We start from the raw sequence: 18,195 nt of genomic DNA, 5'->3' as shown, positions 1-18,195 counted from the left end.
CTTCATTAAAATCTCCCATACATAGCATGGGTCCGGAGATAGACTAGCCAAATGACGTAGTAAATCCCAGGCCTCACGACGTTTGTTAATATCCGGGTGACCGTAGAAGCCCGTAAACTTCCATTGTGCGTTTGAAATGGGTCCTTCAAATACCATTAATATGTCGACGACTATAATTTTGTATGTCGACCATAATCTCCTCACTCCATAGCATAGCCAAACCACCACTTTTACCGACACAATCCACTGCAAATAAATTTTTGAAACCCAATTTACATCGAATGATTTCCAATTGCGGTTTTCGTACTTTGGTTTCCATTAGGAAAACCAAAAAGGACACTTTTCCTTTACCAAAAGGCATAGGTCTCGAACTGTCCGAAGGTTCCAAGCCCTCGGCAGTTCCAACTGATAATCCTCATTGCGGTCGGTGGGGCTGTTCAACAGCCTCCACCATCCCCGATCCATTGTTAAAATTTTCCACACCTCCATTACAACCAAATTCTCCAGACTCCACCAAAGCAGTATCTCTTTGTGAGGTATGCTTTTTCGCTTCTCCTCTGTCTGCCCAGAAAAGGTCTCTACCAGCTTATCAAAAGCTCCACGTTCTCTCTTCTTTGTGTGTGGCCTTTCTGGGCTGTCTACTGCATGCGACTGAGTCCCCTTCATGGACCTTGCCACTTCAGAAATAAATGGGCCCATGTATCCAGTTGGGCTTTTTGAAAAAAATTCTTGGGTCCAGATGAGTCTCCTTTTGGCGCTCAGTGACGTGATCAGACTTTCCTCTTTTATCTTCATTCATTTTTGTTTCGCCCATGGATTATTATCACGCCTACTTTCCTTGTGAGAAGACCGTGGAGCCTTCACCCAAGAATCTGATTTGCCAAGATTTTCTCCCTTATTATAAGGTGCAAAAACCGTTTCCGAATCTTTTTTTGAAAAAACCATAATCTCCATGATTTCCGCACATCTTCTCATGATTAAATCCATAACTCCTTCCCTGATTTTCGCCAGATAGCTGCTTTGCCCAAAATGAGCTTTTGCTTTTCCGTTGACCGGAGATTCGCCGTCAGCACTTCTCTTTCCGCCGGATTCACTGAAATTTCCTCCGCCACCTTTGAAGTGCCATGACCCTTTTTGCCGTAATCCGACCATTATTCCGCTCAGCTCTCCTAGTAGGCGAAGGAGCTCTCATCCACTGCCCATATTGATTAGGCTCTTGCTGCCGGAAATTACTTCTCCGAGGGCACCCCATTCTACCATGGCAAATTGCCCCACACTGGTAGCAAAATTTAGGTAGACGCTCATATTGAAATTTAATCAAATGAACGTTTCCCTCAATGTTAATCTTCCTACCGCGCTGAAGGGGTTTTTTTAAATCCAGTAGAATTTTTACTCGGAGAAATTCCCCCCATCCCATACCTCGTGCATCGGTATCCACCGCCTCTACCACCCCCATGGAGGCTCCAATTTTTTGACCAATCTCCCTTCCCATACAAGCTAAAGGTAGATTGATCATCCTCACCCAGAAAGCAGCCTTATCGAAAGTGAATTGTGATGGTGATTTTGTTCCATCAAAATCCTCAAGTAACAAAAGGTATCCTTCGAACACCCACGGCCTCCCCTCCATCACCCTTTCTTTATCCCTTGGATCACCAAACTCAATCAGGAACAGATTCTCCCCAAGGATTTTGAAAGTAAAACTGTCCGAGAGCTTCCACCATTGCATAAGCGATGCCCGAATCGTCTCTCTGCTAATCATCCGGTCCGCCACCAATTTTGCTAACACACAAGCCTTCCCAAAATTTTCCCCTTCAAACAGCTCCTCTCTTTGAAAAGATAATTCCACATCCTCATCCTCCGTCAAAGCAAAGTTCTCCCACAGATTAGCGAGATCGTCCGCCATACAGAATGAAAGAAAATAATCACGACTATATGCTTTCACAGGCAAAACCTGGAAAATCAATACCTTCTCATCTAGGGTGTCTAGAGAGAAAACTTATTGGATTTCAAACATGCATATTTACAATCATTATGAAATACATTTTGGAACTACTGTAAAGTCTCTTTTGTGAAAACGTATGCTGATTAACAAGATAACGATAAGACTTTTAAAAGAATGCGTGTAAAAGACGGATAAGATTAATTGCATTGTATGACATTGTATACCGGTACATGCAGGATAACGGCTATGGGCTTACTATATAGGTTAACTTTAGGGTCAAATGTGTGTGTATGTGGGCCTTGGATCCAGTGGTTTTCGTGACCGGCGTAGCCATTGCCAAATGGTTAGTCATTACAGTACGTACATCACTAGTAGCATGGGCCACCTAAGGTTGGGCTCGATCGGGCTGCTAGTGGTGGCCAATAGTGTACAATGGTCAGGGCACCGGCATTGTATTATAGGTCCCTCGAGACAGCACCAACCCTGCCGAGAAGGGGTAATATCTCGGGTAGACCATATTATTGAAGTATGACATGATTCTCATGTTACAACTTATATTATATCTATATTGCATCCATGATAAATTGTCACCCCATAATGCTGCATGTGCATTATAAACAACTAAATTCGTCATTTAATGACGGGTACGTCATGTGTGTTTATACTCACTAAGTCGTCGGACTTACCCTTGTATTATTTCTCATTTTTTCTCCATATGTACAACTATGCTGTTATAGATAGTTTAGCAGAAAATGCATATTGTGAAGCATCCGGTTATCTTGGAAGATTCGATCCAGGAGATGCTTGAAGACTTATTGCTAGCTTAGGCGAGTGCTTATGGCAACTAGTATTTTTAAGGTGATGTTGTAGACTTAAGGGTTTTGAAGCGTACTTACGGATTAAGGTATAGAATGAATCCTTTGTAACAATGATATGTATAGTGTAATTTCAGCTACTTTGATGGCCCTTGATAGATGCTCTTGTTGTAATGATTAATGTTTATAGAAACTTAATATTTCCGCTGCTTAGTATCCTCTATTTTCAAAGAGTAGAGATCCCAGAGTCTTGTTCCTCACGGAATATGGTTGGGAAACGAACCGTGGAGTTAATTACCAGTTAATTAATTTCCGGGGCGTTACACGAAGGCAGAGAGAAAACTCTAAGGAAAAACAAGGCTATAGGAAGAAAGCCCTAAGGAAAAACAAGGTTATAAGGAGAAAACCTTAAGGAAAAACTAGGGAGAAAACCCTAAGGAAAAACAAGGCTATAAGGAGAAAACCCTAAGGAAAAACCAGCAAAAAAACTATGAAAAAAAAAAAAACAAGGCTATAGGGAGAAAACCCTAAGGAAAATCAAGGCTATAGGGAGAAAACTCTAAGAAAAAACAAGGCTATAGGAAGAAAACTCTGAGGAAAAACAAGGCTATAGGGAGAAAACCCTAAGGACAAACAAGGCTATAGGGAAAAAACCCTAAGGAAGAACAAGGCTATAGGGAGAAAATCTTAAGGAAAAATAAGAAGGGCCAAGCCACCCTTGGAGACAGGAGGAAACCCCGGGCCATGCCATCCCAAGGAGGAAGGAAACACAGGTAAAGGTTTGAGCTTGGTTGTTTTGGACAACCCCGGTAGGCAGGGTCGGGTTTATCTCCCGGTTCACAGGTAAAGGTTTGAAATTTGCTGTTTTTGCCAAACTCGGTAGGTAGGGTTGGGCTTAACTCCTTGTTCATAGGTAAAGATTTAAGCTTGGCTGTTTTAGCCAAGTCTGGTAGGCAGAGTCAGATTTAACTTCCGATTCACAGGTAAATGTTTGAGATTGGCTATTTTAGCCAAGCCTGATGGGCAGAGTAGGGTTTAATTCTCGGTTCATAGGTAAAGGTTTAAGCTTGGCTGTTTTAGCCAAGCCCGGTAGGCAGAGTCGAGTTTAACTCCCAGTTCGCAAGTAAAGGTTTGAAATTGGTTGTTTTAGCCAAGCCTGGTAGGCAGGGTTGGGTTTATCTCCCGGTTCACAGGTAGATGTTTGAGCTTGGCTAGTTTAGCCAAACCCGGTAGGCAGAGTCAGGTTTAACTCTCGGTACACAGGTAAAGGTTTGAGCTTGGCTATTTTAGCCAAGCCCGGTAGGTAAGGTCGGGTTTGACTCCCGGTTTACATACTCGGTCATGAGGGGTATATGTATTAATGATGTTCACATGATTTGTTATTTTAGGACGAAGGTTTATAGGTTTACAGGCTTATGGATGAAAGAGAATACTTGGTTCTTCAACCGAGTCCTGAAAGATAAGATAAGTTTCACCCCTAGGAAAAGAAGAGAGTTGGGGGTACCCTCAGGAACTTAGACGATGCCATGAATAGAGGATCGGGATCCCCGGCAATAGGGAAGAAATTACCCACAATTTTTTTTTTTTTTTTTCAAATCCTAACCATTCAATGTCATCCAAGGGTCCATACTTAGCCACATGTCTCATTATTAACAAAATAATAAATTATTATTTAAATTTTAAAAAGAAATTATAAAACAAAATAATAAAATAATAAAAATTTTGGGGAGGCCGACCACCACATTTTTACCATAAGGGGTGGCCGGCCCACCTCAACTGAGAGCTGATCTGCTGCCACGTCGCCGAAAACACAACCACCGCCCATCGCCGATGACCCGGCCACCACGGTACGCCCCTCTCTTTCTTGTTCTGGTTGGGCAGGAGAACACTCTCCCTGTTCCTTTGGTTTCCCTATTGCCCAGACCAAACCTGAGAGAGATATTCAGCGGAGAGAGTGAGAGCTGGAGTTAGAAAGAGAGAGAGAGCTAGAAAAAGGGAGATCGAGAGAGAGACCATGAGGAGGAGAAAAGAGGAGGAAAAGAAAAAGAAGAGGGGTTGTTTCCCTCTTGCCTTGCCCAGACCATACCTAAGAGAGATATTCAAAGGAGAGAGAGAGAGGGCTAGAGCTAGAAGAGAAAAACCGAAGGAAGAGGGAGAGTGTTCTCCTGCCCAACCAGAACAAGAAAGAGAGGGGCGTACCATGGTGGCTGGGTCACCGGTGATGGGCAGCGGTTGTTTCCGGTGACGTGGTAGCAGACCGTCTCTTAGTTGGGGTGGGCCAGCCACCCCTTATGGTAAAAATGGGGTGGTTGGCCACCCAAAATTTTTATTATTTTATTTTATAATTTCTTTTTAAAATTTAAATAATAATTTATTATTTTGTTAATAGTGGGACACGTGGCTCAATATGGACCCTTGGATGACATTAAACAGTTAGGATTTGAAAAAAAATTTGTGGGCAATTTCTTCCCCATTGCCAAGGATCCCGATTCATGAACATAACAAAAGAGCTCCAATTGTTGAGCTCTAGGTATACTCATAGGGAGACGTGAGTCTCGGGCAAAGCCAAAAAATGAGTCATCCAAGGACTCTAACTAAAATTCTCATTACCCGAGTACCTCAGCTAAGGGAATTGAGGGGTAATTGGTTCATCAACCGAGCCTTAAAAGATAAGGTAGGTTTCACCCCTGGGCAAAGAAGAGAGTTGGGGGTATTCTCGGGAACTGGGACGATGCCATGAACAGAACAAAAGAGCTCCAGCTGTTGAGCTCCAAGTACACTCACAAGGATACGTGAGTCTCGGGCAAAACCAAAAAATGAGTCATCCAGGGACTCTAACTAAAATTCTCGTTACTCGAGTACCTCAGCTAAGAGAATTGGGGGTAACTGTTGGGAATAAAATCACACTACAAGCCCATCAGGTTTTGGGCTTTAGAGCTAATGATAGGCCCACAAAGCTATTAATTAAATAGCAGGAGATACAATTCAAATGGGGCTCTATTGGAATAAAGAAGTCCTACTCTAAGTTTATATTGGAGTAGGAGCCCAAATCCAATTGCAACTCTCAAGAATCTCAATTCAACGAAGAACTAGCCCAAGTCTACATCAAACTATTAAGCCTATAAATAAACCCCTACACAAGGTACAAAGAGATTTGAATATTTCTCTGATATTAATAATACTTGATCATGCTGAATTATTGAGTTTTGTTTATTAAATTGCTCTTCTCCAAGGAACTGATTTAAGCATCGGAGTTTCCCGACATAGACGCCGGCGGACCCTTTGATGCTCTTATTTTTTTTGTAGCAATTTTTGGAGTGCACAACGACATATTGCAGATTTAGAAGGCCCCGAAAAACTCACAGTCCACACTGGGTCAAAAACTGTTCTAACACCAAGCAACGATCTTTTTCCCAAAAACAAAACAAATTCAAAGATTCACATGGAGGAACTAAGAGAGATAGAGTCCATGGAAGTGATAAACTAAATATTACCTCAATTTTCTTTTGCTTGCTTGCAGTTGTTGTGTAGCGAGAGAGATGAGAGAATCAGAGAAAATTTCAAAGATAGAGAGAGAGAGAGACAAAATAGGTAATTGTTTTTTTTTTTTTTTTGGAAAGAATGAAGAAACTTTCTGAGAGTAATTTTCTCTATGGAGCTCGCATCTGCATTACACTCTCGATCCTCTGCCACTACTACCTTCTGGTTTCTGAATATCTGCTCTATGTTTTCTCGTGGCCCAAATTTTTCTCTCTTCCTCATACCCTTTCGGGCAAGGCAGCAAGGAAATACCTAAAAAAAAGTCCATCTCCTTCACCTACCAATTTGGAGATGGCAGGAGAAAGTCCAAAAATTTTCTTCTCCTTCATCTACCCATACGGCCATTGCAGAGAAAATATCCCCATGGCCTCACCCCTTTTTTCTATTTTAAAAAATTTTTTTTTTTAATGTTTTTAATAATTTTAGTTTTAAAATTTTATATATTTCTGGGGAAAGTCCACATAACCCCCTCAAACTACCACTCAATTGACAATGTCCCCCCCAAACTTTCAATTGTGACAATGTCTCCCCCAAACTACCAAAAATTGTCAATGTTCCCCCTAATGACGAAATTACCCTTAGTAAAATTAAAAAAAAAAAAGAAAAAAAAAGAAAACCAAACGATGGCCAATTTTTTTTAAAAAATCAATTTTGTAAGAAAAAATTTAAAATAACTTCTATTTTTTTTTATATAAAAATTGAAAATTTTCTCTTTTTTTTTTTTTTTTTTTAAAAAAAATTGTTTTATAATTTTATTTAAATAAAAATTTACGTTTAAAAAAATAAAATTTTCGTTTAATAAAATGAATTTTTTTGTTTTTTAAAACTATATAAAAAAAAATAGTTTTTTTAAAAATTAAAAATTAAAAATTTTTGTTTAAAAAAAATTGTTTTTTTTTTTTAAATATTATCTTTAAATTAAAATTTTTCGTTTTTTCAAAAAATTAATTTTTTTTTTAAAAAATTTATAGGGATATTTTTGTCTTATTGAAAAATCTATAGGGGCATTTTTGTCTTATTGCTAGTCTTAGGGGGGACATTGACAATGTTTTGGTAGTTTGGAGGGGACATTGTCACAATTGAAAGTTTGGGAGGGACATTGTCAATTAGGTGGTAGTTTGAGGGGGGTATGTGGACTTTACCCTATATTTTTAAAAAATTTTAATTAGTATAGAGACACATGTTGGCTTTTTAAGAGGGTTGACGTAAATTTTCGGATGAAAGTTTGTTGAAGGTATCATTTTCGTTTTTAATCGATTATTATTGACTATTGAAATACCAATGTGATACAAAATGAAGCTAAGAGAATAAAAAAAAAAAAAATTGTTAAACTACGGGGAGCAAAAAAATTATTTAACCATTTTATTTAAAATCGTACAAAATCTCAAAGCCAAACGACTATAAAATTTAAACAGGCTCCAATGTGACCCAACCCCTAGGTAGGCAAAAAAAAAAAAAAAAGGTATGTGATTTTGAATAAGAAATGTTGATATGGGCTTGGGCTTTTGGGCTCACAAACCCATGTAAAAAAAAAACATCAATTCGACTTATAGGCTTTGTTTGGCAACAGCCTTGACCCAGACACTGTTTAGTGTCTGGGTCAAGGCTCGACTTTTGGTGTAAAAATGCATCAATTTTTTCCTATTTTGCCCATACTGAATTTTTCACGCTGAAGAAGGCCCCCCCGCCCACTCCCTGCGCTTTGTGTGCTTCCCACACTGAAGAAGGAAAAAGGCCATTTCCGATTTCTCCCCCCCCCCACCCCCTGCGCACGACTGTGTGCTTCCCACGCTGAAGAAGGGAAAAGGCCAGCATCATTGGAACCCAGTGCCCCGAAACACCCGTCCGAAGCTGCGAAGAAGGGAAAACCAAAACCTATTTCTCCCCCCCCCCACCCCCTGCGCTTTGTGTGCAAAATTTATCCCCCCCTCACACTTGTCTGAAGCTGCCTAAGGGAAACCATTGCTTGGTAACCGGGTTCACCCAAACACTGTTTGGGTGCTGACTATCGCCCAGCGCAAAGCAGCCCGAGGCATCGGCAAAAGGGACCATCGGAGGGGAGACAAAAGCGTTGGTGGTGGGTGGCCCGAAACGCTGCGGCGGAGAGGAGAAGAGGAAGCGGGGGTGGTGGGGAAGGAGAGCTTGGAGAGGCCACGGAGGGTGAGGTCGTCTGGCTCGAAGAAGAGCCTCTTGGGATTGGGTTCGGAGCGGGAGGGGTTAGGGTGTAGTGGGTCTTGGAAAGAGGAAGACGACGAGGGAGAGCGCCGTTTCATGGGGTTGGAGCCAGAGCAGCCGCAAGTGGTGCAGGGTTGGTGGTTGTTGGAGTTGAAGCTGTTGAGACGGAGCAAGGCGAAGGGTGGCTCCACCGAGTCTTGGAGGTCCTCTGGGTTCGGTTGCATCACTTCTTGATTGTTATTGCTATTGGGATCACTCATTTCCGGCAATCTGATTTTGGAGGGGGCATCTCTTGTTCCACAAAAATGAGGGAAAATTGGAATTCTGATTTTGGAGGGGGTATCAAGCATGGCGTGGTTTTTATGGCCGTGAAATCAACACCTGAAAATCAAATCAGACCATGAAATGCAGGGATAAAAATTCGATCAGACCATCTCTCATCTCTTGGCGTCATGGGTTGGAGAAATGGGCTACAAAACCAAGCCCTCATCTCTCTTGAATTCCATTTCCACACTGAACGTCATAGCCATGGCTTGGTGGAAGTGCTTCTTCCACGGAGAGAGCGGTGGAAATGGAGAAGAGGAAAAGAACAGCTGCGCCACTGTTTTTGAGAGAAACATCTGAAGGGCAAAAGTGTTATTTCACATTAGGAAAAAGACAAAAACAGTATTTAGGCCTGGGTCAAGGCCGTTGCCAAACACCCCCTTAGTCTTTAAGTTGGGGGGTGTTTGGCAAATGGATGGCCTAAACACTGTAGTTGTGAAAAAAAGTAAGAATATTTGGTATAAAAAAAATAAAAAAGTAGTATGGAAAAGTGAAAAAGTTTTATTTTGTAGTGATTTTTTTATTTGAATAATAATAAAAAGCGAATGATTTGATATTAAAAGTGAAAAAATTAAAATGTTTTGATGTTAATTTTTTTTGAAAATGATGATAAACAGTATTTGAGCCAACCCCATCCCCATTACCAAACAAAGCCTTGATCTCTACATCTGACCTTTCTGGCAAAGAATATGGTCCGTATGGATGAACATTGAACGCTGCAGATTAGTTTAGTTTCTTTGTGGGAATAAGCTCATGGCTTTAAAAAGGAAAAAACAAGAAAAGAAAAGAAAAGAAATTTCTTACAAAACCCTCACAGAACCCTCGACACTCAACGGCTGAGAAAACCACTATTGTCTCGTCAACCCAGCTATCTCTCTCTGCATCATCTTTTTTCTAACATTTTTATCTCTCTGCATCGTCAACCCATCCTCTCTCTTCCCCCTTTCTCTCTGTTTCCATCTCTCATCCCTCTCTCTCTGTTGCTCTTATCTCTCTTTGTCTCCTTCAATTGACAGCGGTAGCAGCAGCTACCGTGAAATAGACAATGGCACAATTGTCTTAAGATTTTAAAAGAGAAATAAAGAAATGAGTAATTTGGTCACATGGTTGTCTTATTGATGTATTGATTTACTTGTTTATTTATCATACTAAAATGATTGATATTGTGGTTTACATCCCAGCTTGGGGTTCTTCGGCGCCCTCTATCTCTCCTGGTGCTCTCATTCTCTAAATCCCTTTCGCGAAGAAGAGGAGGAAGAAAAAAGACTAACATGGTGACCCTGTACGGCATCAAGTTGGGCGTACATCTCATGACCAACCAGTTCGGCAACATCGTTGCTGTAACTCTCTCTCTCTCTGAACCTACACATATACCTATTTCTGTGTCTGCATGTTCTAATATTTGTATCCAAATATTATGCAGAAAGTTTGTGAGAGTCTTCTTCGAAGAGGACCCCTCACCCTTCAACTCATAGTTCGGTTCACGGAGCTCACCCCACAACAGGTCAAGAGCTCCCTACTCATCTTGATTCAACACAACTGCGTAACTGCGTTCAAGCTTTCTCTCTCGAGCAACAAGGTTATCTTGTCCACTAAATTCTATGCTTTGTTTTCAGTTTGATTGCCGTCAAAATGTTGTAGAAAAGGAAAGAAAGTGATTGTACCGAAATTGGGGTTTAGGGTTTTTCATTGTTTCTATTTCGTATAATTTTGTCCTTTTGTTTTTATTTTTCCTCTTTAGACCTTACATTGTAGCTATTTTATGACGACTTTGCTGATTGGTTGCCATGGAAATGTAGGGAAAGGAAAGAAAGCAATTTTTATTTTATTATTTTATTATTTTTAAGTAATAGGCCCAAAGGGGAAGGGAATGAGAGATTTGAACTAATGACCCTTGCTTCATGAGACGTAGTTCCCAGCAAATTGAGCTATCTTGGGGTTAAAAAAAGGTAATAATATGGGAACTAGAGGTAGTTTTTTTTAATCTCTATTCTGTACAAGTTTATATATATGACGTAATTTCATTGTTTGTTTGCGATGAAAATGTGGAAAAGGTAATAAATAGAAGTTGAGAGTTGGGGTGTAGAGATTTCCTTTATTTGGGTTGCAAGTGAACCAAAAGTCTTGATAAAAATGAGTTTGGAAAAATTGCCCTAGTGAAGGACCTGAATATGATATAAGTTTGTGGCTGAAGGGCATCGGGCATTTGATTTGGGGTACCCATCTTTGCTGAGCTCTAAACCCATGAAGTGCTATAACCGTAAGATGAGGGATAGCAGATTTTTGAAAGTGGACATTAGCTTGATTGCCGTGGTAGTGTTTGCGTTCAATACCCTGTTTGTATCTTCTAGTGCAGTGATAGGTTTGGTCAGTCCATCTTCGTAGTTGGTGGATAGTGAAGAGGAGGGCTGTGGTTTCTGGGCTGGGGAAGACAAAGATTTACCTTACCCTTTGGGTGATTTCCCCCCTACCACCCGACTGGATTGTGATTTGATGGGGGGGATCCATGTGCGGGGATCGATACCACCTTAGAGGTTACCCCTCGGAAGGTAAAGGGTAGAAGGGAGCTTCTAAACTTATAATTCTGCATCAACTATGATGCTAAGGGAGCATCCTCTAGGTGGGGGAAAAGGCAAGACTCATGCTTTCTAGCGTTGAGTGCTTCGGGGGGTTTTTGGGCTTTTTTGTTTTGTGGGTTTTGGGCTTTAAGGCTTGTCGAATGAGTGGTTTTGTGGGTGGTCTTGCTGTTGCTTGGGTTTTTTGCTTGTTTGGAGCCGCTTGTATATACTGCCCGTGTACTTGGGGGTGCCATACACTTTTTAATAATTTACATTACCTATAAAAAAAAAGAAGTTTCTATTACAAACAGGTTTTTTGAGCTCCACATAATTGGAGTTTCATGAAATTCCATTTTGGAAATGCTAGTAATTTGTGCCAATAATAATTCATTGGCTAAATATAATGGAAAAATTACAAGTACTAAAGTCTCTAAGCAACCAACAAGAGAGTAAAGTAAACTCATAAATAATGATCTGAAGAATTATACTTGCAGATGGTTTAGAAGATGGGCCAAAGGCTAATACCCAGTACTTGGCGTTGTTTAATAACATACTTCATCGCATGAGGTTTTCCAAATTCTTGAAGATTGTTTCTAGTGAATTTGATGAAGTAAGTTCTTTTAGTTTTGGTTTGATGTTTTACTAAATTTTTGTAGCCTGGTTAAAATTATGTTATTGAAGTTTTATCATTGTTTGTCCAGTGTAAAGAACTTCTTGAGGGTTTGCTTCAGCATGGGAGGCTTACACTGAAGCAAATGGTAGAAAGAGAGAGAGAGAGAGAAATCAAGTAAAAAAGATGGTGAGTCCCTTGTGAATGTTTGAATTTATTTTATTTTATTTCGTATTGGGGGTATTGTTTTCTTTCTGCTTTGTTTATCTTTATATTTTTTTGTACAAGTGAAACTGATGTTGAATCATATTTGTAATATTGAACGTTGTGGTTGCATTAGGTGATTTAAAGACGGGTGATCTTTGGATGGAGATGGTGCCTAAAAAGCTTCAATAATTTTATACATTTAATCTTTTTCGCTACTTTATGATGAATAACACTCCATGAGCTAGCAATAAGAATCTCTTTACACATCTGATCTTTAGACAGTCAAGGGGTAAGGGTGCAAGGTATAACGAGAATTTAGCAAATGATATATCTTTGTTGTCAATGTGTAGATCGATTCACCTTGAAAAATCAATTTTGAATAGTTCTGCATAGCTATCAGAGTAGTCTTAATCAGTTTTGGGGCTGCCATAAGGACTTTAAAACATATAATATATTTTAATTATTGAAATAGATTTGAGCTTATGAAAAAAAGGTTATTAGATAGATATGATAGAATGGCTATTATGTAATGAAGATTGGTGGATCGCAGTCATAAAAAATTAGCACTGCCCCCTTTCCTTTGAGTAATTTCCTGGTATGTTTTTGTGGCTAATTTCCAAGATATTGTTGTGGATGGTCGACTGCGGACATGTGTGGATAAGTATGGATAAGTGTAGAAGTGTGGCAAACTGTCAAAATATACCATGTCAGAGTGCAAATAGAAATAAGATTTAGATGGAAAAGCAAAAAATAGAGAGCTTGTTGAGGATGTTGTGTTTAGCAGAGTTTGCAGAGAAATATTTTTATATATAAGAGAAGAACTCAATGTTCAGCAGGGAAAAACCGTCTTATAGGTCATACTTACCCTGATACCAATGCCCATAAACAATGAATGGATGGAATCCGTAGAAGACTTTCGATTTTTGTTCCCATTTATGGGGTAATATGGTACTTTTTCATGTAGTAAAAGGACCAACTGCTTGTTCACCTGAACAAAATCCATTTGCGCAGGGCAAGGCAGGTTGAGATGAGGCTGGAGTCTTTGCGGCTGGTTCTGAACGCTGGTTACATGCTAAAATCCCTAGGCTTTTTCAGTGTTGTTTATTTTCTGCATTCATGGAAAATGAAAACAAGAAAAAAAATGTCTGTTTTGTTTGTTAAAATTCTATTCTTCCGTCTTTTATTGTTTGTTCTTAAAACAATAACATTAACAAACAACCCATGTAGCACCTTCGTCTCACATTGGGAAGATGAATAGTACAGTTAGGGTGGGTAGATTATAAAGGCGTTCATGGTGCAAGTCTCATATTGATTCCTTATTAGGTGAGACTATGCTTAATAAGTGATTTTAGGGATCTTTAATTGCTTGACAAGTCATTTCTAAGTAATAACACAGATATGGCTTGTGATCTCATTGGCTTAGTTAAATGGTACCATAACAATCCTAATAATGCCACGTGGTATTGGAATACTGCATGATATGGTCTTGATAAGGATGTCTGAGACTTAGGGGGATATTATAATACCCTAATCCCACATTAGAAAGATGAATTGCCTACATAGGGTGAGTGAATTACGAAGGCATTTATGGGTGCTAAGTTTAACAATGGTTCCTTATTAGGTGAGATTGGACTTTATAAATGATTTTAGGGAGCTCTAATTGCTTGACTAGCCCTTTTGGAGTGATAATGTAGATGTGGTTACAACCAAAGACATAAAATACTCAAAAATATTTTCACCTTTATGTCGCATCAAAACACTTTTTCAAACCAAAAACAAAAAAATATTCCTCAAAAACATTAACAAACATACCCAAAAGCTTTCAGAAGCAGTCAATGTGGGAAGTGTTGGGGCATCAATCTCGAGGGCCAACTCATATTTTTGCGCCCAAATATGCTATTAAGATGGTGTATGTCTGCTGCAAATATGTTTGTTTGTTTTTTTTTTACTTGATTTATAATTCTTTTCAGGAAATTGTGAAGATATTGTACAAGAAAACCTTCTTAAACTTTTGGCTGCCCATTATGTTGAATGCTGCCCAATCCATGAACCAGTTCTTGCTACACCAGTTAAAGATGAAACTACTGCCAAGAGGCGAGGTGCTAAGTCTTCTAAGGTAATTGTTGACTCCTGTCAAGTTTACATGCTGATGATTGTCTGTTGTATAGAATTAGGAATGACAGTGGACGACTTGTGTGTTTGCATGCGTATGTGCATATTCAATCTGTAGATTGTGCATGCTATTGCTCGTTAACCATGATAACCAATTTATATTTCAAATTACAGCTCTCAATAGTTGGGATGTGTTGCAGTTATTCTTAAGATTTGGTGATCGACGGTGATAGATAAAAAATTTTGATTCAACTTATTGCAAAAGAATTCAAAAAAGTCAAAAACTCTTTAGTATAACTATGCATAATGCAGCTAGATAGATAATTTCAGCCACCACACATTACTGAATTCTTAACTATAGTAGAGTGGCAGAGTTCCATACCAATGTTGTATCTGCAATAGAAAATTCATTAAATGCTAGGTGGTCATTTTGCTAATTAAATTTTGAGTAATAATTTTATCTGTACAATTGATTTCAGAGGGAAAACATATTGGACCTACACAACATTGTAAACTTTTTTCATGCTGGTAGCAGTTCCATAGGTTTTGGATAATGTAATGATACATGGAAAAAGTTAAAAGTTGTCAAAGCTTGTTCCCCAAGGGATTTATTTAGTTTTGTTAAATAAATCAATCTTAATAGAAAGTGCAGAGGGACAAAACCCAAGTATGCAATAACTATACAAGAGAGACCCCCAATTAGGGAGAAAAAGAACACTAGTCCAGAAATTTAGTAAAAGTAGAGAAACGAGAACTATTGTATGCTGGCATTCAAGCATAAAGAGATTTGAACATATCGGCTTTTAACTCTAACACTGACCTCATGAAATTCTATGGAAACCAATATGATAGCATGAGGGGAGGATGGTGTTCCATTGATGGTGTTCCATTGAGGTTGTTGGGCCTGAAAGTGGGGTTGGGGTTTTTTTTCCTTGAGTTGTTAGATATGAGGTGGGAGATTGGTCTAAGATCAGGTTTTGACATGGTTTGGTTTGGGGTGGGGATCATCCACTGAAGGCAACTTTCTGGAATTGTTTTGGCATTGCTTGCTATAAGGAGGCTTTGGTGGCAGATCATATGCAGTTTTCTAATGAAAATCTTCATTAGAATATTTCTTACCAGACTAGTGCATGATTAGGGGTAGACATGGTCACTTCTTTCTTTGATCTCTTGTATTGTCTTAGGTTGAGACAAGTGGGATAAATCTTGTTGGATCCCTTTTGGAAGCAAACATTTGAGATCAGATCTTTTTATCATGTGCTATGCACTCCAATTGGCTCCCCATTCCCCTATGGAATTTATTTATTTATTTATTTTTGATAAGTAAATGTTTCATAAAAAGTGCACCCAAGTACATTGGAAAGTGAAAAAAAGTCATAAAAACTAGAAATATGAAAACAGTCATAGGCAGCCATCCATTGTTATAGGGTATTATAGAAGAAAGCGTTTTATTTTAGGGTTATTTTGAGTTACCTCTAGGTGATCATGTTGCACCATCATTGTTTTTAGTATGTAATCTACGTACTCATAATAAATAAATGGTGCAACTTATCGAAAACATAAAACGAAAATGAAAATAAAGCAATCTTGAGCATGTAAGAGGAATGAAGAGTCTGTCGACCATCTTCTTCTCCATTGTGAAGTTGCTTGTGCCCTATGGAATAGTTTTTTCAAATGCTTTGGGCTGTCTCGGGTTATGCCTATCTGAGTAATTGACTACTGGTAGTGCTTGGAGCGCTATTGTACGGAAAATAATGTCTCCTTGCCTTTGCTGGTGTCTTTGGAGAGAGAAATTATAGAAATTGTGAGGACCACAAAAGGACGTTGGAAGAGTTGGAGTCTTTTTTTCTTTACTCTTTATTTTTGAACATCTGCATTTATTTCTCTTTTGGTTCTCAATTATCATGATTTCTTTGTTCTTTTTTCTACTTCTAGCTAGTAAGATGTTTTCTCTTATATACTTCCTGTCTACCTGGGGGCACTTTATGCTTTTTATGATATTTCAATTACTTGTAAAAATAAAAAATGAGTATGTAATCTATCATATGGATCCTTATACAACATTCTATTCTAAATAAATGTTGACAGAGAAATGAGGAATCTGAGACAATCGAACAATGTGTTCTAGGAGCAGCAGCTCCTATGGATGCTCAAAGATTTTCAATTATAACAAATACTGGATCTAATGTCAGCAGAGAAACAAGTGTTGGAGAAAAGGTATGAGGATTGTCATTTCAAGTTCCCAGGGTTACTCATATGCTAATTGCTATCTTCTCATTTTATAGCACAAATATGATGCTTTGGAGTTAGATAGAGAATCGGCAGCTGAAGAGAAGGAAGTAGTTCTTTTGCGTGCCAATTTTGAGGAATTTATGTGTCGTCTTAGGCATAAGGTTGGGACATTTTTCTTTCTTTCTCTCTCACTTGCGTGGTATTTTGCATCTTATAAGTCCTCTTCTACTTGTTCTTTTATATCTTCAGATGGATGAAACTGTTCCTTTTCCTTTCTATCTTTGATTTTTCTTAATACTTAATGGGTTTCCATTTTATTCCATTTACAATGCTAAGCAGATATGTTTTTTATGTGAGATGAAATATTTAAACTTCTTTTTATTGTATTTACATTAGCTTCCTGGATATCATTGAAATAGTGTGGTTTACATAATTCTGCCCATACTTTCTATTCTAGGCTTGCATTGAGAATGTGAGAACACGCCTGGATGATGGAGCTTCAATTGTCTTAAGAGCAATGCTGGAGGCAGCCAGAAGTTTAGAGAAAAGAGTGAAAACAGAGAAGTCTGGTAAAACTGAACTTTTAGACAATTGCTTAATGAATTTGAATACCTATATTTATTTATCTTTTGTGTTTTTAACATTATATTTCGATTGTAATTGATACATACATATATATGTGTGTGTGACTTGTATTTGATCTTGAAGGCATCGTATAGCTTTTCTTCCAATCCTAAATGGGGAGTCACTTGTAGGAATGACATAATTGTGACCTCTACCCCGAAGAAAGATCTAATCACTGGTGTCAGATTGGGGTCTTCATGCATTTGAAGAATTTATAACTAGTAATTGGCAGGTCTAAATAAAGGAAGAACAGATGGGGATCTAGTATTTTAAGTTAAAGAATCGATAGTACTAAATAATAAGAAGTTGCATGAAGGAAACCTTTTGCTAGGGTTGCTAAGTGATGCATGCCTAGACCTAAACTCACCTTGAACAACTTTAACTTAGGTTGCTTTGTTCCGGTAGTCCAAGTAATTATGAAAGCCCAAGTATTTTAGGGTTGAGATCTAGGATACAATTTAGCAGAGTGGATGTGGGAGCATGGGAATGGCATTTCTTAAAAGTTCATAGGTCCAGATTCTCCCAATATATATATGTCCGAGTTGTATGATTTATCTTGAGCTTAGAAATTGAACCTCTCTATAGTCTTTCATTTTGAAATAAAAACCCAACCAGTTACTGTAGTCAAATCACAGATTGGAGGAGGATTCAGCACCCTCTTCAATAGATTGTATGTCATAGTTCTAGATTTGATGAAGTTGCCTTTCAATTAGTATTAGTGTTCTATCCAGCATTAGTTATGTGATCGTAGCTTACAATTTTGATATTGTAGGAGATTGATGTCTACACTTTAAACTACACTTGATGCACATTTTGCTTTTTCACTCCATGTTGTCCAAGGCTCCCACTGCATGAGATTAAGAGTGGGATAGCAGGAAACATACTGAGATTGATTCATATTATTTGCTTAATATGATATGATCTCTGTTCCTTATGTGGTGCAATTTCTGTTTGCACTCTTTACTTGAAATGATTTTTCTTTTTCCAGTCATCTTTATTTTCTCCATGGCCTTTGTTGGAGCAATTGCTTCTCAGTGAAACTTGTGCAGATAAGTC

General features: G+C 38.6%; 1 protein-coding gene and 1 pseudogene across 2 annotated transcripts in view; one reads left to right on the top strand and one right to left on the bottom strand.

The window, feature by feature from the left end:
• Positions 1-1,090: 1,090 nt before the first annotated feature.
• On the bottom strand, positions 1,091-1,903 carry LOC148585882 (uncharacterized). The gene has a single exon (XM_088516807.1). The coding sequence runs from the start codon at positions 1,901-1,903 to the stop codon at positions 1,091-1,093; it is 813 nt and encodes a 270-aa protein (XP_088372933.1).
• A 7,674-nt stretch (positions 1,904-9,577) lies between these two features.
• Positions 9,578-18,195, top strand: part of LOC132181954 (uncharacterized) — a 17,168-nt pseudogene continuing 8,550 nt past the window's right edge. The window contains exons 1-8 of the transcript XR_015912199.1: positions 9,578-10,136; positions 10,220-10,375; positions 11,849-11,964; positions 12,056-12,153; positions 14,142-14,287; positions 16,372-16,500; positions 16,569-16,676; positions 16,973-17,084. The product of XR_015912199.1 is annotated as an uncharacterized LOC132181954 (transcript). The remainder of the gene's footprint in view (positions 10,137-10,219; positions 10,376-11,848; positions 11,965-12,055; positions 12,154-14,141; positions 14,288-16,371; positions 16,501-16,568; positions 16,677-16,972; positions 17,085-18,195) is intronic.

This window comes from Corylus avellana, chromosome 5 (assembly GCF_965113065.1).
Source record: "Corylus avellana chromosome 5, dhCorAvel1.hap1.2, whole genome shotgun sequence".
Taxonomy (NCBI): Eukaryota; Viridiplantae; Streptophyta; class Magnoliopsida; order Fagales; family Betulaceae; genus Corylus; species Corylus avellana.
This window is presented reverse-complemented; position numbering and strand designations above follow the sequence as displayed.

Coding starts and splice junctions, on each gene's coding strand:
- LOC148585882 (XM_088516807.1), bottom strand. CDS start 1,903: ATGGCGGACGATCTCGCTAATCTGTGGGAGAACTTTGCTTTGACGGAG.